Source organism: Protopterus annectens, chromosome 14.part0, assembly GCF_019279795.1.
Source record: "Protopterus annectens isolate FY-2018-M chromosome 14.part0, PAN1.0, whole genome shotgun sequence".
Classification (NCBI taxonomy): domain Eukaryota; kingdom Metazoa; phylum Chordata; order Ceratodontiformes; family Protopteridae; genus Protopterus; species Protopterus annectens.
The window spans coordinates 509256012-509281849 of record NC_056748.1 but is presented as its reverse complement, the minus strand read 5'-3'; the positions used below and the strand labels follow the sequence as shown (position 1 = coordinate 509281849).

General features: G+C 37.3%; 1 protein-coding gene across 1 annotated transcript in view; it reads right to left on the bottom strand.

The window, feature by feature from the left end:
- LOC122788694 (prominin-1-A-like) overlaps nucleotides 1-25838 on the bottom strand; it is an 899670-nt gene that overhangs the window by 854170 nt on the left and 19662 nt on the right. The window contains exon 2 of the mRNA XM_044055589.1: nucleotides 25315-25681. Coding sequence (XP_043911524.1) covers nucleotides 25315-25537 — 223 coding nt within the window. The 5' untranslated portion in view covers nucleotides 25538-25681. The remainder of the gene's footprint in view (nucleotides 1-25314; nucleotides 25682-25838) is intronic.

The window sequence follows — 25838 nt, the reverse complement described above, 5'->3', positions numbered from 1 at the left end:
CCTCTGGTATTGCAAGATTAGGGAAATTACAAAGAAAAAAAAGGAGGAGCAAATGCAGAGTGCTAAAGAGAAAATAAGGGAGTTTTTGGATAATATGCATGAGTTTAGACAGATTGCAGTTAAGCTACTATTTTTTGATAACTCCAGAACAAAAAAAAACTTTTAGCACAACTTAGGCAACAGAATATCGAAAGGGTTGTTGCCAAACTTAGGAAACCTATAAGAAGAAAAATAACCAGAGATCCTATAAAGGCTTTAGAGACATTTTGAAAATTTTATAAACATTTGTATAAAGCAAAGAAATCTGGAAATAATATAAATATAAATATTTATGGAAGACTTAATTATGCCAAGGTTAGAGGTAGACGAGGCTAAACAGCTAATAGTTAAGATAGGAGGTGATGAGATAAAAACAGTGAAGCCTCCAGGAACAGATGGCACTCCTGTGGAATTAAGAAATTAGGAGGGAAGAAGTAATAAAGAACTGGAAGATTTTGTTTTACAGTATTTTAAAAGGAGTGGAAGCACCAACATTTGGAAGAAATTTATGGTGGCTATGTTACCTAAAAATTACAATGACCCTTCAGACTCAATTTCATATAGACCCATTTCAATTTTGAATCATGATAATAGAACAATAATGATCCAGAGAGAGACAGAATGTAAGAAAATATCACTGTTGCTGGCTGGTCTTGATGCAGAGAAAGTATCTGACAGAGTAAGCTGGGATTTTATGAGTAGGGCATTTGAAGCATTTGCATTCCCTTGTTCAGTAATAAGGTAATTAGAAGGGTCAGAGGCAAGAATTAAACCGGGAGAGTTCCTCTCAGATAAGCTGTGTTTGAAAAGAGGAACCAAGCAAGACTGTCCTCTTTTCCCTTAATTATTTACTTTATATTTAGAACCATTGGCAAAGATAATACGGGACATAGAAGGATATAATTGGTATTATAATCAAGAAAAGTTGGTTTTATTTGCAGATGATATAATACCTGATAAATCCAGAAAAGGACACCTTAGTGTTGTCGAACATTTTGAGACAGTTTGAAGTTTTTTTGGGGTTATAAAATTAATGAACATAAAACAAAGGTTACAGCTGTAAATTATGTACCATATATAAATTGGTTCAGCTATTCACATATTTATGGGAACACAATGAGTAGTAGTATTTAGGAGAATAGATTTAAAAGGCCTCTATTATGGCAGCTAAGGATATGTAGGAAGAGATTAAACAAAAAATAATACAAAAATTGAGAAATGTTTATAAATATAGACAGCAAGCTACAAGCAGTGAAACTGTTTTTAGTCCCTTTAGTTTTGTATATAGGTCAGACATTCTTGTATTAACCTAAGGAGAAGATGTGAACAATAAGTAATAAAAAATTGAAGGAATTTATCTGCTAAGGAAAGAGGGCAAGAGTTAAGTGGAATAAGTTGATCCTTCCAATAGAATAAGGTGGTTTAGGTTTACCTGATTTGAAGGGCTATTTTGCACTATACAGTTAAGGCTCATATACATTACACAAGCACAGTTACAATTCAAAGTTGAAAGGAATGATGATGAAGCAAGGGGGAAGTTCAAGAAATAGAGATACTGGGATTTTGGATAAACATCCATAAGGAGAAAAATAACAACCATACAGAATATTATATTTATAAAATAGAATAAAGCATTATAAAAACTAAGCCAATATGAGAATGAAGAAAGGAGATTTTGCCAGTATGGATGACTGCAAGTAGAGGTACAGAAAATAGGCAAGAAGAGGGTAGACTTTATTGATGAAAGCTGGCAAAGGAACCAAGACGCTGAGAGCAAATAACTCAAGCAAGAAAGGTAATAGAGTGGGATGAGGCCAAGAAGACATTTGCAGGTAAGAGACTGCTTTCCCTACCAGGGCTTCAGTACAGGCAAAGAGAAAGGAATACAGGAATTTTAAGTGAAAGATCTGCTTTGATGGCATTTTTAGTTGAATCTAGAACAGATGCAGCTGTTATAAAAGGGGTAATTAGTATGGTGTATAAAATATTGCTTGATAACTATAAGAATCAATCAGAGGAAGTTTGAAAATACTGGGAAAAGAGACTGGAAAAGCAATTTAAAAGAAAACCATAATAAGACGTGTATGGCTCCCAAGTATGCAACCAAGTCCAGAGGGTTTAGGATCATTGCTTGAAATTGTTTGCATACGTATTTTTATACTCCAAGCAAACTTCAAAGAATATTTCCTCAGGTAGATAGCAAAAGTTGAACATATGATAGAGAAGAAAGAGGTATTTGGGAACATATGTTTAGCAAGTGCAATGGGTGGGCAGACTTTAAAAATTCCTTACAGAGTACTCTAGCAGAAATATTGGGTGGGCAAATGACTGCAAGTAAGAGAATGATTCTTTTGAGCTGAGATACAGGATCTGAAATGCCTAGACATTATAAGGCCTTATTAAGTTTAATTCTTTTGGCTGCCAAAAAAATCAATTACTACAAAATGGAAATCAAAGTCTACATCAACTGTATCTGAGGTACTGAATATTATAAAATTAATAAAATAATTGGAATATGGATCTTTAGAAAAGGGGAGAAGCAAATTGCATAGAAGCAAATGGAATCTGTCGGAACAATACATGTATAATAATGTTCAGGAGGAGGAGGAGTGAGGTTTAATGGAAGGCAGGAATTCAGCAATTTTTGTAATGTTGTACTGACGATAGTAGCAAAGAAAATGTATGTGATGTATATTGTATTTAAATGAAAAAAAAGGTTCAAATGGTTTGTTTTATTTTTCTGTTAATATATGTTTGTCTGTCTTACTTGATAATTTAATAAAGATCATTCTCTGCATATAAGTGTTCTCCAAAGTCACAGTTTCTTTCTAATCCTCAGCATTTCTTATGCATTATAAAAATTTGAAGCTTCGGGGATGCTAAAAGCAGAAGAATGTGAAAGAATTTAAAATGTTCTCATCAGTAGGTAACCTACCCTCATGGGCTAACACAAGTACTTCGTTCTTCAAGGGATTCATTGTATAACCTGAGATACTGTAAATTTTATTTTCTGTAAAAAAATCAATCACTTGAGAAATTGAGTGTAATACATCATCACCATATACCAAAATCATTATGGGATCTTCCTTAATGACTGGATGAATAAATGGTGCACAATGCATTGCATTTAAAACTTGATGTAGTACTTACAAAAACATGTGTGTGAAAGGTGGCAGCCATGGCAGAACCCCCATGGTTTGTATATACACACACACACACACACACACACACACACACACACACACACACACACACACACACACACACACACACACACGTGACTATCTGTTACAGCCCTTGTATGACTACTTACTATTCAGAAGTTTGCATACTCTCAAATGCATGACCAAATACATAAATAATGACCTACAGGTATATTGAAGCTCATTGCTGGGAGAACCTTACAGTGCAACCCATTGCACCTCTATGCTCTTTTAACATCTTTGCGCAAGAATCCAAGACAAAATCTCAAAATCAGAAACAGATTTTAAGTATTGTTCTTATATACTTGTTAGCATAGTAGGTTTTGCATTAGAAAGAATTTTCCAAGGGGTATGAAGTCTGAAACTTGTGTGCTGTTAACTATTTTGTGACTGCAGTCAACAATACTTTACCAGAAAGCCACACATTTTATGAGAAAGAGACCACAAATATGAGGGAAAAAAATCAAGGCCAGTTGAGAATTATGCCCTCTCCGTGAGCGTACAGGCACACACACACACACACATACACACACACACACGTACGGGCTACAGCCACTTGTATGACTATACACCTCAGATATTGCTTGACATCAAGTGAATGAATACATTCATAAATAATGGTTCAGAAATGTACCTCAACTCACTCTTCTCAGAACCACACCTTGCAATTCAGCTCTGCCAACTCAACTTCTTAGACCAGGAATCAGAAACAAAGACACAAAAACAAGAACAGACTTTAAATGTCTTGTTATGTACTTTGAAAGTGGCTAAAATAATTTTTGCTTAGCAAGCATTTTCTGAAGGATACACGTCTGCAACTCCTATCTGTCATTGTTTTAGGACTGCAGTCTGCCACACTTTGCTAGAAACCCCCCAAATTTTAAAAAGCACAGACCAAAATGCCTTTCAATTTCTTTGCTCAAGAATTCTGTACAAAGTCAAAATAAGTGGGGGGCAAAAAGGGAGAGATTTTAAATATTAGTTTATGGATTTCTTAATCAGATAAACCTACTGTACCACACGCTGGTTGAGTGACTTCCTCAAAGTCATACAGTAGGCAAAATTAGGTGAAAGGATTCAAACCCTGCAGTTTAACTACATGAAGCATTTTATTAAGATCTTTGAGCGGTAAGTGCTAGACAACTCCAAATCACTTAAAACATTAACTAAACAATACGTGTTGCGTGGGCATGAATTTTCTGAACAATAAAACCTATGAAGCTGTAATGACTGGCATTCATCCATCTATCCACAACCCCTTTTTCCCATTTTGCATATGGGGTCAGGATATCAATTTAACAGGCACAATCTAGAGCCAAGGTTTACATCACTGGGTCCTCAGTGATTTATTACAAGAAAAACAAGTTAACGAGTGACAGGGCACAAATATGAAGCTAAATCAGAGATACACTACAAAATTGCAGACAGATAAGAGGCAGAGTACTTTAATTAATGTAAATTGTTAACAGAACAGCAGGTTTTGCATCATATTCAACTTCTTGTTTTAATAAAACAAAACTAAATATAGGTTAAACATGTACTCAATAAAACGTTCACAGGCTCACCGTTACTGTAAAAACATTGTACAGTGTGGTGATATCCTTCCTTATCCTGGTCCTATCTTCCCACCTATTCCTTCTGTCTCCACTGCCTGCTTTCATTTGTTGTAAACAATTAAGCCTCATTTCCACAAATGCCCTTAGTATGCAAAAGTTACTGAACTTCATTCCTGGACCTCACAATACTCATCCAATATTGTCACATGGCTAAAACCTCATATTAAAGACTCAAATTGTTCTGACAGACTGTATCACCATTTCATTTGACATCTACATAAAAAAAGCAGATGGTGTAGCTATCATCTATCCAAACTCTCTTGTACATGTACATTTCCTGTCATTAAAACATCACCAAAGTTTTACGCTGCACAGCTACGTATACCTCTTCTTAAACTAAGTGACCAAAAAGTCTCTGCAGAATTATCTACATTCCTCTAGGTAATAATATTCCATTTCTGGAAGACTACATATCCAATACTATCCATAATTAAACTATTATTCTAGGAGATGTCAATATTCACTGGCAAATCTTTACAACAAACTATTGCATTACTAATATTATTTTACAAGGCTTCAAAAGACTTACTACTTCCCACACAAGCTACAAGGTGGCCATAAATAGTGGCTCCATTTTAGACTGGATTCTAGTCTCCGCTCCTAGCAAATGCAGTTCATCAGGTACCTTTCCCGACTCCCTCTGTAATCATCATCCTACATATATCCACAGACTTATTATCCACCACGCTAAACAGCACCTATATAGGAAACCAACAACCTCTCACAACTTAATAGCAGTGTGTTCACTGACACTCTAAAATCCTTTAACTGGTCCACTCAAAATCACATTAGTAGATGAGGCTGTACATTCACTTAATAGAATATTTTTCAATAATCTAAACAACTTTGTCTCCTTGAGAAGGGAGATAGCAAAGTCTGATTATGCTCCTTGGATCTCCAGTCAGTAAAAATCTGATTCATAGCAGAAATAAGGCAAGGAAAGTATGGCACCAGGACATCTATTCAAAACCTACAACACTACAAAGAACTCCAATAATTACACAAAAATACAACTCTATGATGATAGGAAAAATACTACTTAGATCCTCAAAACAATCAAGGACATCATCCTAGAATATTCTGGTCTTCCATCAAGATCATCTTGCACCTTGGAAAAAAACAGTCTCGTCAGCCCATGCTCTAACCTCTCCTCCTTAGAAACAACTACTAAATTTAACTCCTACTTCATACACTCTACAGCTGTACTTATCTCAAACTCATTACAAGTCTCCTCAAAATCAATACTGCCTCCTTCTTCAAACAACCTCATCTTCTTAAAAACTTGTCTACCTCATTAAACAATTACTATACAAATGTAAGCCATGCTTACCCTCTGGAGACAATCTGCCTCCAGAATACCTTAAGTTAGCTGCTGACTCCATTGCTTACCCAATCAGCATTCTTATCAATAGATCCATACAGGAATCCAGCATCCTCAACCTCTGGAAAAAATTCCACATAATTCCCCTTCACAAGGGTGGGAACTTGAATGGAATATAACCAGTGTTAGATCCATTGCAATTCTGCCCGCCTTTCTAAAATATTGGAAAATGTATACATAACAACCTCTCCAACATATCCTCCAAAAACAATGCTTACCATACACAACATGGTTTTCAGCCAACTCATAGTACTATCACTGCCCTTGTATCTTTTCTAGACACTATCAGCAAGGCCAGAGACAATGATAAATTTCTGTCTTCTCTCTTTCCTAGAGATATCCAAAGTCCTCAATACAGTTTCTTACATAATCTTTTACCTTGAGAAACCAAGTGAGGGGGCTTAAGCATCATATACACATCATTGTATGTAACTCTGAAATCCTGCCAGATGTGACAACTCCTATAAAAAGTCTTTCCCAAGGAATATACTCTAGCTGTGGCTACAGCAATTCAAGTGAGGGAAAGCTAGCTTCTCTGACAAAAAAAAACTCAAATCCAAAGTTGGTGAAATATGCCTCTTTGGTGGTCTCAAATGTAAAACTCCCTTAAGGAAAGGTTTAAACAGCTGGCTCTGATGCAATCTTAGTAAACACTGGTAAAGAAGCAGATACTGCAAAAACACGTAGACTTTGATTGAAATGTGTACCATATCAGAAACAAACTCACCACTTAGTCTGGTGGTTCTAGAATGGACATTGAAATGTGTAAATGCCTTGTAACAATCCTTGACATAACTTCCATTTTTAGTTGCAAGATCTTCTTGCTGTAAGTTTTTAAGCCTCTCTCAGTTTTTAAAAGACCTAGGAAGAGTAAGAATTGTTTCTAGGAGCCAAGATTCCATCCTCAATGCTGAGAGATTTAGAGGCTTCAGCCTGGAATGTGAGATGCTCCCTTCCAGTTATATCAGTAATGACCATGATGGACAAATGATCAGTACTATTACATCATAATACTATGGTTGTATTGGTCAAGCATGAGCTATCAGGATTCACTAGGCTTTGCCCTTTGCTCTGTTTTGGTATGAAAAGTGTTTTTTAATCAAAGGAAAGAAAATGAAGGAGTGCCACACTACTTTCATGTACACCATTCCTTCATTTAAGCAGGTAGCCCACTGAGCAAAGGTATCGCTTTCCAGGCCTGACTCGGGAGTGCTGTCTAGTTAAGTGACTTGCTCAGAGTCGCACAATAAGCAAATGAAGGTGGAAGGAATCAATGTGTGTCTACACTGGACTCCAGAAGCAGCTTTTTAACAGTTCAGTGTCCAGTTGAAGAAAAAGATCTGATGTCCATAATGTGTTGTAAAGAATGAGCAACAAAATGCTTTAAGGTGATGTGCATGTGACTAGATAACATGTGGGAGCACTCGTATTTCTACAATCGATGTGTTAGTGAAAGAGGTGGTTCCGACATAAAGCTGTATCCTAGACATTGACTGTCTCCTAGTACAACAAAATGCTTTAAGTTGATGTGCATGTGACTAGATAACATGCAGGAGCACTCGTAGTTGTACAATCGATGCGTTAGTGAAAGAGGTGGTTCCGACATAAAGCTGTATTCTAGACACTGACTGTCTCCTAGCATAGACTGAAAGAGCTGGTTCCTCTTTCTTGCCTACAGACTACATGATTATGGAAATACCCATCCTGATCTGTAAGCATCCTGGATGGAAAATATCCTAGAAGGCTGTTAATTCTGTATGTACTGCTTTCAAGTTGAAGTAAAGAGACCTTTCTTGCTTATTCCAGCTGTCTTTTACCAGTACATTGCTAAAATGGATTTAGCAAGCATAATCTGAAGAGTCTGCTGTTAAACAATGACTCACAGATGGGATAAAGGGAGTCACTCCTGGCAGTAAATTTGTTATGTTTGTTCACAGCAGGCATTCATTTTTTATGCACTGAGAAACTGAAATCAGCAGTTTCGTGGAGCACTTGTCTTGGTCATACACAATTTTGAGACACCATTTCATACCTCAAAACCTCTTAGAGCAAAAAATCTGGGCAAAGCCATAAAAAAATGGGGGGACAAAATCCCAAAAATAGGGACAATTTTTAAATATTGCTGATACAAACTTAGAAAGTAGCTAGAATAACAGATTTTGCATTAGCACGAATTTTATGAAGAATATTATGTCTAAAACTCAAACGTCCTTCATTATTTTTTTACTTAAATCATCAATAATTTGCCTTTGATTTGCTAGAAAACCACAATTTTATGAAAAATGCACCAAAAATGTGAAGCAAAAAATCTTTTACCTTGAGAAACCAAGTGAGGGGGCTTAAGCATCATATACACATCATTGTATGTAACTCTGAAATCCTGCCAGATGTGACAACTCCTATAAAAAGTCTTTCCCAAGGAATATACTCTAGCTGTGGCTGCAGCAATTCAAGTGAGGGAAAGCTAGCTTCTCTGACAAAAAAAAACTCAAATCCAAAGTTGGTGAAATATGCCTCTTTGGTGGTCTCAAATGTAAAACTCCCTTAAGGAAAGGTTTAAACAGCTGGCTCTGATGCAATCTTAGTAAACACTGGTAAAGAAGCAGATACTGCAAAAACACGTAGACTTTGATTGAAATGTGTACCGTATCAGAAACAAACTCACCACTTAGTCTGGTGGTTCTAGAATGGACATTGAAATGTGTAAATGCCTTGTAACAATCCTTGACATAACTTCCATTTTTAGTTGCAAGATCTTCTTGCTGTAAGTTTTTAAGCCTCTCTCAGTTTTTAAAAGACCTAGGAAGAGTAAGAATTGTTTCTAGGAGCCAAGATTCCATCCTCAATGCTGAGAGATTTAGAGGCTTCAGCCTGGAATGTGAGATGCTCCCTTCCAGTTATATCAGTAATGACCATGATGGACAAATGATCAGTACTATTACATCATAATACTATGGTTGTATTGGTCAAGCATGAGCTATCAGGATTCACTAGGCTTTGCCCTTTGCTCTGTTTTGGTATGAAAAGTGTTTTTTAATCAAAGGAAAGGAAATGAAGGAGTGCCACACTACTTTCATGTACACCATTCCTTCATTTAAGCAGGTAGCCCACTGAGCAAAGGTATCGCTTTCCAGGCCTGACTCGGGAGTGCTGTCTGGTTAAGTGACTTGCTCAGAGTCGCACAATAAGCAAATGAAGGTGGAAGGAATCAAAGTGTCTACACTGGACTCCAGAAGCAGCTTTTTAACAGTTCAGTGTCCAGTTGAAGAAAAAGATCTGATGTCCATAATGTGTTGTAAAGAATGAGCAACAAAATGCTTTAAGGTGATGTGCATGTGACTAGATAACATGTGGGAGCACTCGTATTTCTACAATCGATGTGTTAGTGAAAGAGGTGGTTCCGACATAAAGCTGTATCCTAGACACTGACTGTCTCCTAGTACAACAAAATGCTTTAAGTTGATGTGCATGTGACTAGATAACATGCAGGAGCACTCGTAGTTGTACAATCGATGCGTTAGTGAAAGAGGTGGTTCCGACATAAAGCTGTATTCTAGACACTGACTGTCTCCTAGCATAGACTGAAAGAGCTGGTTCCTCTTTCTTGCCTACAGACTACATGATTATGGAAATACCCATCCTGATCTGTAAGCATCCTGGATGGAAAATATCCTAGAAGGCTGTTAATTCTGTATGTACTGCTTTCAAGTTGAAGTAAAGAGACCTTTCTTGCTTATTCCAGCTGTCTTTTACCAGTACATTGCTAAAATGGATTTAGCAAGCATAATCTGAAGAGTCTGCTGTTAAACAATGACTCACAGATGGGATAAAGGGAGTCACTCCTGGCAGTAAATTTGTTATGTTTGTTCACAGCAGGCATTCATTTTTTATGCACTGAGAAACTGAAATCAGCAGTTTCGTGGAGCCCTTGTCTTGGTCATACACAATTTTGAGACACCATTTCATACCTCAAAACCTCTTAGAGCAAAAAATCTGGGCAAAGCCATAAAAAAATGGGGGGACAAAATCCCAAAAATAGGGACAATTTTTAAATATTGCTGATACAAACTTAGAAAGTAGCTAGAATAACAGATTTTGCATTAGCACGAATTTTATGAAGAATATTATGTCTAAAACTCAAACGTCCTTCATTATTTTTTTACTTAAATCATCAATAATTTGCCTTTGATTTGCTAGAAAACCACAATTTTATGAAAAATGCACCAAAAATGTGAAGCAAAAATCTAGACATTCTGTGAAAATCTGTACAGTTGAGAGGTATGATTGGGATTTCCTCATATGTAGTCTGTCATAAGGTACAAGGAGGATACAAGAGGGCCTGAGCCCAAAGTTCTCAGGAATGGTCTGGCATTAACCTGTTTGCTTTTGTGGGAAGCCCATCAATAATGTTTAAATCTGCATTTGCTTTTCATTGGTAGTGAAGGCTTTCTTTAGATCGGAGTCTATAAATGTCCCTAGAAAGGCTACTGGTGTAGAGGGAGTTAGAAGCAGACTTCTTGTAGTGCACTATTACCAAAAACTGGCAATATCAAACTGCTTGATGTATATGAATGGTGAGTTAACATTTCTCTGTTTTTTGTAGCTATCAGTCATCTAGACAGATGAAGATGGTAATATTTTGCTTTCTCAGATGAGCAAACACTGAATTTAAGCACTTGGTAAACAATGTAGGGGATATACAGAGACCAAGTGGCAGAGATGAAAACTGAAACTGGTGCTTCAGTATTTGAAACTGGAGAAACTTTGTAAGAAGGTCTCAGTGGGATGTGAAGGAAAACTATCTTCCTTGTCCAGACTTGCCATAAAAGATATTTGCTCTGTTTAAGGAAAAACAATTTTCAGAGTTAGCATTCTGAAAGATTTTCTATTTACAGTAGTGTCCAGTTTTGCTAGGTCGAACACTTGTTCTACTGTACTATCCTTTTGGGATATTAAAATATTCTGAAATTGAAGCCTAGGCCTCTTTGGTATAATGAAGCTTGTTCTATTGCATTTTTTTCAACAAAGGTCATCTGTAATTTATACAGTTTGTTGTACCACATATTGGGTTGTTTGTGGAATAAGCTGCATTTGCATTTTTTGAAATAATTCTATGGAGTAAACTTTCTGAACTACGAAATACCCGCTGGTCTGTATTAGTATTACCTCATATAAAGACTTATTGAATTTTGCCTCCTAGTGTTATTGTGATAGAGAAAAGGCAAGAAAATGTTAATTTTTGAAGATTTCTAGTTGTATTTTCTCTAAACTGAGAAGTTTGGGTTGCTGCTGGAATTCTCTCCTTTGAACTATTGTTTTTTAAAAGTTCTGTGGAAAACCAATTTCCAATAAAATGGCTTATTATCTGTGGCATACACTTCTTGGTATCGAGGAGCAGGGAGACATACATTTCCTTAAAAGAAGGCTGGGTTTTGTCTTTTTGCTCATGGTAAACAATTAGATCATCAGCTTGTCAACAAAAAGATAAACATTCTTGTGTTATAGCAGCATTCAAAAATCTTCTCCTAATATCCCCTTTGTAAAATTCAGCTCTAACTTTTATTGGTTTAATGCCTAACATGATGATTCCTGAAGATACTTCAGCAGTCTCTTAAGGACGTTTCAATATATGCAGCCCGGTCTTATCCTCAGTAAGCCCAAATGTTTATCGGTTCTTTTGATCATATTCCTGGATTGAAGAGGCTGCACCATTTTCTGAAGCTATTCTAAAACAGCACTTTTATAAGAAACTGTATGATAATTTATTAAGTACCCTAATAATAAGTAACCATGTTCCAACATTTATCTAGTATTCTTGAATACTTGCTTCTGGGTAAGATTGCAGCTAATAGCACACTTTTTCCATTCCTATCAGACGTAGATAAGGAAAATAAACGATCAGTTTTATGTCTACTACAAGTTCTCTCTAAGGGTATTATATACATTTTGACAGCTTTCATAAACAAAACAGACTGTATTCCATGAAGGCATTGTCAAACTTTGTATAACAAAGCCTAATCATACCTCTATACTACTTTTCAGTTAAAGAGGGGTAGCCTGCAAGACAGCTAAAGAATTTGCAGATTAAACTTAAAGCTTCTAAAATATTTGTCATCTAGTGGAGATCCTGAAGAAATAAAGGAAGAAACCTTGTTATATGAATCTCAAGATTAAGGAGAATATACCTGTCTGATATAAAATCTACATTCTCAAAGAAATGAGAAGAAATCATTTCCTTTTTGTTCCTTCTTAATCCTTTGGGTCTATATTACATCGAAAAAGCCGTTAATCGAATGGCTTTATAACCAAAAATGTGGTCAACGGAATTCGCTTTTCTGGGGGCGCCCCCCCCACTAATTATATATACCAACTCCAAAATCGCACTACAGTGAGGAAAGGGCACATTTTCCGATCTTCACTGTACCACGATCTCACCATACACAGTTCTTTTATCTGCATTTTTGGTTATGAAGCTGTTCAATTAACAGCTTTTTCGATGCCGTAATATAGGCTCAAACGTTCACTAGAGAATGCAAAGATTCACATCTTAAGTGTTCTGCACATTGCCATAAGCTAAACTGAGGTAAGTAGTAACTTAGGTCAACATCTTAATGTGATTTATTGAACTACATTAAAATACTACTTTGCAAAAGCCGTATAGTTAAATGAGGACTGACACTAGTTTGAAACAAGATGACAGACAAGCTAGAGGTTCAAGTTCTGATATTCTCATGACTTCTTCACCATGCAAGATCTCAGAGGACACAAATGTAGGCACTGTTACCTCTACAGGTGACCGAGGTGAAATTCTGCAAGCATCTGTTGCAAGTAGTACAAGATGCAGAGGAACAGAATGCCGATTATGGTTTTCCACAGGAAATTACTGCTGGTGTGATTTCAAAGTGAGCACCAACAGTGATTTCCTTCTTTTGAGAGATTTCTCCCTTCCTCAAGGTGGTGTGACTGTGGAGTTGGTATATATAAGTATGGAGGTCCAAGAGGCTTATCCTCCATTTCTGGGGGTGCAGGGGACTTTCTCCCCTGCAAAAAAAACATTTGTAGTTAACTTGTTTACCTTTTTGCATGTTTGGGCATTAATTTTTGGTATTTCTGATGCTCATGATTTTGCCATCTGATGTTTAACAGGACAACAGTAAGTACCACTGAAGGTGCTTATAAGGTGTCATCTGACTACAACAGGGTCACTGTAGAGACATCTGGTACTTTACAAAATAACTGTATGTCGCTGTGTATGGTAACATAATACCTTTCTTAAAAAAAACTGCTAGTTTTCTCTTTCCTTTCCTTTAATTCTCTGTCAGTCTCCTTTGCTGATTCCTCTTTGGCAATTTTCTCTTTTCCCCCCTATTTCTAAGATTCAATTGTTTCCCTAAGTGAGACTGAGAGAAGAACCCAAAAGTGTGTCAAAGAACTGAAAGTTGTAAAAAGAGTATTATCAGCCCAGCACAAATCACAGTTTTCAATACATTTGAAGCTGACTGAGGATTTATAATGAATATTATAACAAAAAAAATATTGCAAGACAATAAGCAACTGAAATAACCAGCACTGTTGTGGGACATGAAGCTGAAATGGCAAAAAGAAGTGAATAACTTCCCCAGCAGTGCTGCTCTTAAGGGGCTGCCTCAGGCACATATTGAGGATCCATGGAACGCAGGTAGAAGACCAGTATAAACCAACACAGGGAATATTTTACCCTCTTTACTTTATACCTCTTTTTTGTCCTCCCTAGCAAGTACTCTAGTAAATAAATTAAAAATAAATGTCCATTTCAGATACCTCCATCTTTTTTTGAGAAAATTGTTTGTTTTCCAGTCTGGCCAGTAACACATTTTCCCTCATGTGTCTCATCTTGACACTTGACTTCTGTTGTTGGCCAGATGGATGGACTATGCATCACAGACATCTGATGTGCTGACATCATCTGATTGACAAGCTGCTGATCTCCAAACCATACCGACTTGGTAAAATGCATATATACTGAATAATACTTTTTTGTACACATGGTTATTTAAGATGACAGCACAGTGGTGTAGTTGCAAGCACCACAGGCACAGTTTTTGATTCTCCTGTCCATTTCTGGGTTGAGGTGCTTTGTGTGTGATACCTGAATGTACTCTCTATATCTGTTTGCTTTTTGCCAGGTTCTCTGGCCTGTACCCCAAAGCAATACTGAGAGATTAAATTGTACTCATGTAAATTGCTTTGTCTGTATGTTATGCATGCAGGTGTGTATGTATGTCCTGTGATGGATGGGCATCTCATCCAAGACTAATTCTGTGCCTTATTCACACTGGCTGCTAGGAAGAGCTCCAAGATTCTTGATATGATAAAGATAGTACGATAGAAAAATGAATTGACTATATTAAGAGGCACTTGGATACATTTAAAAAAGGATGCTACTTGCCACATAGTAATGTGAAAGGTGAAATAGATTAAAATAATTATATCTATTGATGTCATACAGTCTTTGCGGATGACCACTACATACATCAGACATGGTTGGGTCTGATTATGTTTTCTATTCATATTATAAATGTGTGGTTGCTAATATACAACAGCAGCACATACTCGTCCCCAGAAGACATATCCAACATACTAGCAGATACATTTAGCTCAAACGTTACACTCTTATCTCTCCCTAACCCCCATATTAGCAAGCCTGCTCCACCTCAGATCACTTGGGAGCAAGTCTAGAGGGCTCTGTCCAAGGCCAGAAACTCTAGTTCTGTGGGCCTAGATAATGTTCCAGGATACCTTCTTGTCAGCAGCGAGCACAGCTATATAGACTTACAACTGAATCTATTCAGCCTCCGCCTCTCCACTGGATTCATGCTGGAGGTGTGAAGAAATGCCATAGTCATCCCGCTCCACAAGGGAGGATCCACCAGACCACCACTGACCCTGGAAACTATAGACCTACAAGTCTCACCAGCATCTTTATGAAACTTATTAACAAGGATATCAGCAGTCTACAGTCCCTTGACCCAAACCAGTTTGAGCTCATCAAAGGTAGCACCTGCTTCAATACATGCAGAATAATGTTTGGGAGGAGGAGTGAGATTTAAAGGAAGACTGGAACGGAGCAATTTATGTAATGTTGAATTGATGATAGTTACAAAAAAAATAAAGCATGCTGCATAATGTTAGTAATTAGAAATATGTTAATATAGTTTTTTTTTTATATAACTGCATTTTTGCCAGTGTCTTAAGTGTTAATTCAGTAAAGGTGTTTTTAAAAAAGGTAGCTCCTGCCTCCTAAACTCAGAGGACTTTTTTGAACAAGTCACTGTTGAACTGCATGCAGGTAAATCAGTTCACACTGCTAACCTCAGTCAGCCAAGGTCTTTTTACCATCCCACATTTTGGCATTATTGACAAACTAATCAAACTAAATATAAACTTCTGTTTTACTCATCAAATAGCAAACTGGTTTATTGACAGAACCCTGTCTATTAGTGTAGGGTGCACACTCTCATCCAAAAAGGTCATTAATAGTGGAATCCATCAGTGACCAGTCATTGAGCTGCTTTTTGTCTGCACTTATAATTCTGATTGCAGGGTCAATGTCACGGGCCTATGACTGTCCAAGTCTGAAGATGACTGCAAACATGGATTTACCACATTCTCTCCAGCTGAGTTTCAGATTCTTCAGGAGGACCTAACTTGTACAAGCTAGTGGTGCCAGGACCATTCCCTTAAGCTACAAGTCAAAAAGGTAGTTCTGTGTCCCTTGGCTTACATGGGCACCAATCATACCCCTCAACTTCCTAACACAAGAAATATGGACAAAGCCTTAAATAATAGGGGGACAAAGACCCAAAAGTAGGAACAAATTTTAAATATCGCTCTTATAAACTTAGAACATTATTAGAATAACCGGTTTTGTGTTAGTATGCATTTTCTGAAGAATATGAAGTCTGAAACTCAAATGCATGTCATTATTTAGTGACTTCAATCCTCTATAGTTTGACAGAAAAAAACACAGACATTTTAAGAGGAGCAGACCAAAAATATGAGGTGAAAATCTGGACAGTTGAGAGGTATGGCACTACTCATGCACTTACCACATAAAAGACAATCCTTTGAAAACTTACACTTATTAGGGACCTAAGTACTTTCACTGATGACAAACTATCTTTTGATCACCATGTTACCACCACTGCTATCAGGAAATCCTTTTATCTAGTCAGGATGATTATCAGGGATATATCTTCTGGGTCAAGAAAAGTTATAATCCCTCTCTACTCCTTCATCAGACTGATAATAGAATATACTGTGCCTTTTGTTATGTACTTTTCTAATGTACATGACTCATTTTGAACTGCCACAGCATTTCCTCACAAAGAGATTCAGGGACATGTCTTATTTCTGATAGTTGGGCCACTTTAAAGCACTTTGTCTCTGCCTTGTCTAAAACAGCTTCAAAAAATTCAGTCCTATGCAACCTCCTACACATTTGCTAAACAACCAATACCCTAATCATCCAATCACTCAAAGGAATTAAACTTCCACCACAGCATAAATAAGATCTGCAATGGAAATGGAGCTTTCTCTCTCAAAGTACCCCTCTTTAATGGAATAGACTTCCATAAGATGTAAAGCAAAGTAGCTTCCTGACCCTCAAGTGCAGCCTGGATGAATGGATGGGACACCATAAATTCAGCCTTCGTTTGGCCCTATCAAACCCTCAATGAAAGGGATTGCAAATAGGCAGTAGTTATTCATGTCACAGGGTGCTGACAAACTGCATCTCCGTGTCTCGGTTACAAATTATCTATTTGATCAGCATCTTAGTACAAACCTGTGAACCTACAGAAAATACTGGATCGAAAACATTTGACATGCAGTACTTTTTTGTGTTTTATAGGGAAATATTGGCAGTTTAAAGACTGATACACATATTTACAAAGGTTGATAGTCAGCTTTCCATGTTCTATGAGAAATGTGTTTTTTTCAAAACAGCAAAGCCTTATCCATGAAATGGCAAATCTTTTTTGAAATTAATAATGAGATATGAAAACAGAAGGATTCCAAACTGACATCCAGCACAGACCTGTTGAATGTGGCACACAGCTTAAAGTACACAGTAAATAACAGCTACTATGAGAAGACCATAGATCCAGCAACAAAAATAACTAATGTAAAAATACTTTTTCAGAACAGTAAAATGCAGTCAGAAAACCATGTGAAAAGGGCATGCATGTAGAAACATTCACAAAACAAGCAGTAACTAAATGCATATAACAGGGTGTGAGAGTTTTAATGATATCTGGCCTTGGGGGAAGGTGCCATACTTAATGGAAAGCTCAGTTACAGGGTGGTTCCATATAGTCTATTTGTTGCCAATGTATTGTACACTATTCAAGACAGGTGCTAATGTTAATGAATGCAATGCATCAGAAAGATAGATTGACATTCAATTGCAGAAGCCAGCCCTTGTATTAAAGTTTGGAGTTCAAAGACTGAATAGAAACATTTAATGACATCATAGCAGCATATTAACTTGTGCCAGATTCTTTTAGTATGGAAAATAATAAAATGTATTAAAGTAAACAAAACTATTAAGGAATCAAACATATTATGCATAAAAGACAAGGTATTAATACAGCAGGCTGATGAGGAGACTTTGATATAGTGACTAATGTACATGAAAAAGTATAAATGTAGAAAGTGCAAACTTGGTTATAAAACTTAAATTAAACAATAACCACAAACTCTGTATTTTATTTAATAACAATGTGTGATATTTAAGCAGAGTAATCCAGTAAGAAAATAGAATACCTAACATCTCATTAGCAACTGCCTCATTTCATCCACTTGATCTCTCTTTCTTTCTCTCTGGAACATTAGTATATGTGAAATATGGTTTACCATCTTCAATTTAAACATGGAGGATATGTAGACACAATTTCCCAGGACTGAAATTGTTCCTGATGCCTTTATCATGGTTATGGACAGCAGTACCTTGCAGTGTTCGAGCCTTTCTTAATGGTAGCCAGAGGAACAGTGTCATCAAGCTTGAGAACTTCATTTCAGCAGTTCCAGTACCTTGAAGGAATGAGGATTATTTCTAGTCTCCTTACAATAGATGTCACAACATTAGGATTTTCCCAAGAAGACTCAACAACCATCAGTACTATTTTATCACTAGAAGGGACCACTGAGAAAAAGACTATGGTGTCCAGAAGGCCTCTTACAGGATCTTTTATGGAAAGGTCAGGGGGTCTGAGGGTCCACTTCCTTTTAGCCTTATCATCTCACAGACTTCTTCAAACTTATCTAAGGTAGGAGATTCCTTGGGGGTCTAAGTGCCTCTTCTTGCACTTATGTTTCCTATCTGACCTCAGAATGAAGAGATACTAAGACAATGAGGAAGCTTAAACTGGTCTAGATACCAAAGACTGGTCCTGCAAAAGGCTTTTGTCCCTCTACTCTGCTGAATGAAAAGGTAAATAACTAAAGGATAAGACAAAAAGGAAGTCACCTATTGGGGCTAATATTATCATATAAACAGGCATAACGGGTGTCACATGCAGAGAAGCATGCATTGACAGTGTAATTGTCTACGTCACTGTCAAATGTGAGATCAAGGGCATTGCTGGTCAAATGCAAAGCCATGCCAAACCAAAATCAGTGCTGAGTAAATCAGCAGTAAGCCTGACCGCAACAGTTTGACCACTGACAATGAAATAGAAATACCTGACTGGCCTAAAAAGCAACATTGACCCCAAAGGCTAGAAGTTTGACCCTGCTGACACTGGCACAGGCACTGACAAAACAGGTCAACCTTGACCCAGACACAAAAGGACTTCACAATGTTGACAGCATAACTGATAATGTTGTAGACTCTGATGGGAATGTTGCCATCAGAAAATACAACCCCAAAGTCTGTTGTGCTGACATCAAGATGATAGCCAACATTCCAACATCAATACTAAGAGCTGATGGTTTGAGTGCAGACTCACAAGGAATGGTGCCAGAGTGGGCCCCATGAGGCAAACAGGAATGCTAATGATGTTAGTGCTACTGTTCATGAAGGACCTCTTCATACCAGATATCTTTATCTTCATCTGAAAAGCAGTTTACTGTCAACAACTTTCCACTTCACTATACTAAAGTTAATCGGAAAAGCAAAAATTCAATTACTTAACCTTAGAAGGATGTGACAAAGAAAAAAGAAACCATAATGTAACATCTACTATCTATAATGAACAGACGGCTCTTCTATTTTTGCTAAATAATTGTTCAATCCTGAGGGTGGCTGCAGTGGTGCAGCAGTTAGGGTTCTCCAGTTCGATCCTCACCTGGGGTGCCTTTTGTGCGCAGTCTGCATGTCCTCCCTGTGGTCAAGTGGGTTTTCTCCAGGTGCTCTGGTTTCCTTCCACATCCCAAAGACATGCTGTAGGTGGATTGAACACACTAAACTGGCCCTTAGGTGTGAGTGTGTGCATGTGTGTGTGCCTTCTGTGGAAGGTTGGGTGCCAGGTTGGCAACTCGACACAGTAAAACTTCACTGCCAATCATTAGTGGACAGTTGATCCACTGTGGTGACCCCTAACCAGGCAAAAGCCAAAAGAAAAATTGTTCAATCCTGAAAAATACACTAGCCAAGTATTCTATGTCAGGTGTAATTATAATAAACCATGGCATAAGAGGTGGGTCATGGTGGGATTTACCCAATCTTGTTTGAAGCCACTTGTGTCTCATGCTTTACTCTCATGACTACACCTTACCAATCAAAAGCCTTTCCAAACCTAAGTGACTCCCATTCCCATTACAGACTACTACTTAAATTACCTATACCCAATTCTACATTGCTATTTTACCCCAGAATGTTTACATACAAAATTTGCGTGGGTGCAAAATGCTTATATATGTTTATTGGTTGCTCTAGCAGAACAGAAGACTGAGTAAAATGCAGACAAAATGCATATTCTGCACTTCACATTGCTGTTGTTTTACAATGAAGGCATATTAAAGACAAATAAAAGAGAGACAGCATACTCCCAGGTCATGGCCTATATAACTGATCACACTGCCCTCACAAACTAACACACAGCTGTTGCAGCAGCATATTGCAAGGGTAAACAAGAACTACATCCATCTAAAAATAAACAGCTCTGAGGAAACATCCACAAACCCTGATTCATTCCCAAATGCCGAGCTCTTCTGTGAGATGTAATGACAAAATCTATGATTTACTCTGCCTGAAGAAAAATACTTGTACTGTTTAACTAACAGTATTGTAGTACTGCTCATCTTCAACCCTGTTTCTAGTATTTTGTCATAGATGACAGATTGATGACAATACATTTGATTGTATATTTGTATTACTTAAACTTTTCTAGAATTTTCTTTTATAGTAACATTTGCAGAACTAGTTTTCTTTGAAATTTTAAGGCATCTTATGCCACTTGTGACTGTAGTCTTTGCTAATACAGTGAATGAGCCATATCAGGATAGTTCCTGACAACTCAGTGTTGCTTGTGACTGTATCCTTTGCTAATAAACTGGAAGAGCCATGTCAGGGTAGTACTTGATTGCCCTTGATGTTGCTTGTCACTATAGCCTTTATTAATATCAGTGGATGAGCCATATCAGGGTTGGTCCTGACTGCCCTTGATGTTGCTTTTGACAGTAGCCTTTAATGATAAGTGGATGAGCCATATCAGGGTAGTTCCTGACCACTCTATATCAGACATTATACCATGACCCCCCCCCCAAAAAACGTGCACACTGATTGGCCAGCGTGTACATTGTAAATCGAGTTATACTAATGGAAAAAGGTCCGGTCACTCGGACTTTTTTCCATTAGTGTAACTCTACTGTCTCGCTATGTTAAATGGGTTTAACATAGCGAGACAGCTTTAAAATAAGCAACGGAGATCTCCGTTGCTTATTTTAGCTGTCTCGCTATGCTAAACCCATTTAACATAGCGAGACAGGTTTAAAAAGCAACGGAGAAAGCAAGATCTCCGTTGCTTTTACTGTTCGCTATGTTAAATGGGTTTAACATAGCGAGACAGTTTTAAAATAAGCAACGGACATCTCCGTTGCTTATTTTAAAACTGTCTCGCTATGTTAAACCCATTTAACATAGCGAAAACAGTAAAAAGCAACGGAGATCTTGCTTTCTCCGTTGCTTTTGCTCAACTCTGATGTACTGCATAGGCACGCAGTACATCAGAACTGCCGCGGATGCCAGACATCTGCGGAAGGGCAGTAAACAGGCATTATACTATGCCATTATTTAAGAAAAGTAATAGTTTCTTTTCTTAAATAATGTCATGGTATAATAGCAATAACCCACTTCTGGGTGTGGGTAATGCTGTATTTACCCACGGTTGGCTTTGTTTGGTCCCTCAGGCTTCTCCCTCGGGACCAAACCACGCCAACCGTGGGTAAATCCAGCATTACCCACACCCAGGCGTGGGTTATTGCTATAATAATTTACAGTTACCAGCCAAAACCATAGTGCATCTGCATGCCACTGAATCTACCCATTTAAGGCACTCTAGTATAAGAGCCAGCACAGTACCTGCTGTGACCTCTGATGTTTTATACTTTTAGTACCGTAATACCCAGTGTCTCTGTTCCTGTCTGTCTCACAGCTTCTCTCACTAATTCTGTCTTTGTTAGTGCTGATAATTTTTTTTCTGAAAAAAAATGAATGTTGGCTCATGTAATTTAATACAGGCCAGTTTTTGGAAGTTTCCAGATTTATGTTTTGTTCTTTTGCTCATTTACTTGAACAGTACAAACATCTACTGTGGTACTGCCATTACTCTCAGATTTCATGTGGTTCATCTGAACAAAGAAAATGAAGATGAAGAACAGCCCAAGATGTACTTCCAGGTGACTGAATTTATTGACCTTTCCCAATATGATACTTACTTGCTATGCCAGAAAGCCACCATTTTAGGTTTACTGAGGAGAAAAACTTAACTCTATATAAACATCCCATTTACTTTTAAATTCCTAAAAAGTGAAACAATTCCTTACATAGCATCACATGCTTGCACAACTCATTTTCAGTTTTAAATAGCCAAAATAAACCTCATAGGAATAATTAGGAGTGATAACAATGATAAGCCTGTTAAAATGGCAGATTTTTTTCCATTTTAAAATATATCACATCCATTCCCATTGTTTGCTTTTAGCAGAAGTTAACAGGTGACCATACATTGGGGCATTGGAGTTATCCCATATTCCTATTTTCACAAGACAGCCCTTATTTAGACAGTGATGAGCTACAAAAAATATGAAAAAAAAATACAAAACTTGTGAAAATAAAAGATGAGAAATATTTTTTAACTTTCCATTAACTACTACAGAAAATGATGATTCTGTATCCAAAACCCTTTACTAAGTTATAAAGCAAAACAAACAGATACCATTTAACCACGTGAGTCTTTAGTTTGGTAATAAAGTGAAACAACATCCTTTTATGATTATAGGCATGGCTTGTCTTGCATTATATCTCTATGAAGGTAAGAAATCCTATCATATAAATGCAGCTTTAATTTAAAAGTATAGCACTGCCTGTATCCTCTCCTGAGGTACAGACTCACTATTGTTTCATACAAAGGCAGTACAGCCACGCAAAGCAATAGAAGGTGTAAATAATTCAGTACTTGCTTACAGTAAGATGAAAGCACCAGTTCAGGTGACCTTATTGATTTTAATCTTATCAATCCATTTATTTATACAGTAAATAGGGAAATCAGTAGACTTATATGCAAGCCAACAGTAAAATAAAACATCAGTCAAGGAGGTCTTGTCCATTATCCCACCTACTTGATAAAGTGCAATTTCTTCTCAACCAGTGCCCTTCATTTTGTTAAGGTAATGTGTATGCAGATTATTTACAGAACAGCACTTTGCCTATCTGGAGTTAATCAAAGCTTACATATGTAATGTATTCAGATTACTTACAGAACACCACAGTGTCAAGTTTCATTATTATGTTTTGTTTTAGGAATCTGGTTTTCATATGCTTCCAAAGATAATCATTCTCTTACCTTCCTAGTGATGGTCTGGCAGACAGCAATAAGGGCATAAACTTCAACTTCAATCTTTACTGAGTTGCTTATCGGAAAGCATTGAATACAAATATAAACATGGAAAAACAGTATACAAAACAAATATGATAAATAAGATTTTCTGCTCCTTAGTTACTAACAATGGGGTGAACATATTAAACTTGCAATAAGTTCTTTATTAGATTGCATACATCTCAGCTAATTAATAGCCTATTTGAGAACATTCCCTTATACCGGACTCATTCCGGACTAGAATCTCCCCCTAGCATGATGAAACCGTATCTAACTGGATGCTGTTTATGCCATTAGTGACCACTTATCTACATTGAGTGTGGTCTGTAGTGGTCTGTAGTGTGCTCTGTTTGTGGTCTTTTGTGGTATTATGTCTGATTTGTAGAGGCACTACATGTCTGGTCTATAAGTGCCATTTACAGTGGTCTATAGTGTCAAAAATGACTTACTGAATCGAGTCCACATTTATCAATTCTTGCCTCCCAAACTGCAATGGGGTGGAGCCTACCCTTTTAACTGTCCTGGGTTAGTACCAAATGGTACCGCTGATGCTGATCCTTGTATGGCTGATCATGTTTAGGTGGTTAAAGAATGTTCAGCTATAGTACTCATGAAAACCTCCATGTATTCTGACTTACCATGTTACTATGACTCCATGGCAAAGAAGATGAGTACAGTACACAATGGCTTAAACAGAATGTAGAACATTCCACTTACTCGCCCTATCTGCTATTCTACTGCCTTTCAGGAAAAGTCACATGATTAAGGGCTCTAGATGGAAGAATGTGCTTCCTTCTTTACCTGAACTCTATGGAAGGTATACTTTGTAGGTTCATACAAAAGTAGATAAGTAACCAGAATGCATTTTGGCAAAGCCAAAGAAGGCAAGCAAAAGAAAATATTGATTACAGAAGGTTATTGTTATTATCATTATTACTATATGGAAATAAAACAAACTACGCAGACAAAATGCAGCAAACAAAATCTCATTTGTGACTTGCACACCAAAGCATAATATTAAATATTATACACACGCATGCATATATATCTATATCTATCTATATACACACACACACACATATATATATATATATATATATATACAGCTGTCAGATCGCAGATTCACTGACACCAAATTTGAATGCCAGCAGGGTATTCAAAGGTGGTTAATGTCAAGTACTTTGACTTTGAATGCAAGTGTTTTGAAAGGGTGAGGGAGCAGTGAGGAGGTAGATATACAACTGCAGGTCAGAGTTATGTTTAGTGCTGCTTGTATGGTTAGCGATCGCTGTGTCACAGGTAGTCATTGCTGGTCCACACATACAAACCATACCAGCAGTGATTCACTTCTTTTGGGAGATTTTCCTATGTTCATATTTGTAAGATCAAAGATTTGGTATATATAAATCTGGGGGTTCTGTGGCTTTGACCCCTACATAGGGAATGCAGAGGAGCTTACCCTCTATAAAAATCACTTGTACAGTTATTTTGTATTTTGAAGTAATTGATTTTAGAGATTATGCATGCCAATATGTATACAGTTCTGGTTTGTTTCAAAATTTTCATATTCAGGCTAGGTGTTCTTTGAGGTACTATTGTATAATCATGTATATTTTCTTTTTATTTTTTTCTCCCCATCCTAACATATACAGGTTTTTTCTTAGGTATAACTTAGTTTTTAGGTCTTTGTAGTTGTTCAGAAAATATCTTTATGTATGTACATATACACACACACAGGGTTGGCCTTAAGACAAGTGGTGCCCTAGGCAAAAGGGCTTCAAAGTGCCCCCACACCACCTGGTGACCCCATCCTGGTCTATTTACACCATCCAGTTTACTGGAAAAGCACCCCTGCTAGAGTGGCACCCTAGGCAGCCGCCTAGTTGGTATATGCCTAAGGGCGGCTATGTACACATACAAGAACACACACACACACACACACACACACACACACACACACACACACATGCAGAGAGAGAGAGAGAGAGAATTCTGACCTGCTGGAAATGGCTTTGGTTGCACCACTGCAAGAAATACATGGACCATCTCATTTAGAACTTCAATTCCTCCCAAGTTTGTTGATGGGATGGCGTTATATGAGGGTTCGGAAATGGCCTGGTACTCATTCCCACCACAGTTTTTAGCAGAGATGATACTGATAAAGAGAAGTAGTAAACCCAAAAGGAGAGCAGAAGTTCCATGCCAGCTCAATGTAGGCATTTTCTTCTAACAAAGTCCAAAAAAGGGAATGCTTTTTACAAATATCTTTTTTTCGTTTCTTCTTTACTGGCTGTCACGTACTATTTTCATTGGCCGTATTCCTTTGTGGGTCTGATTTTAAAGAAGTGTAGCTTATAGTTGTTCCTGCAAGCAAAGAGAAAATAAGGAATTACAAAATATGCATTTAGCAAAATAAGAAACAGCTGCAGGAATATACAGGTCTTGTTCTGTATCCATGTATGTATGTGTTTATTTTTCATTTAAGCTGTATAACTGCCAGCAGCTGAAATTAAAGACATAT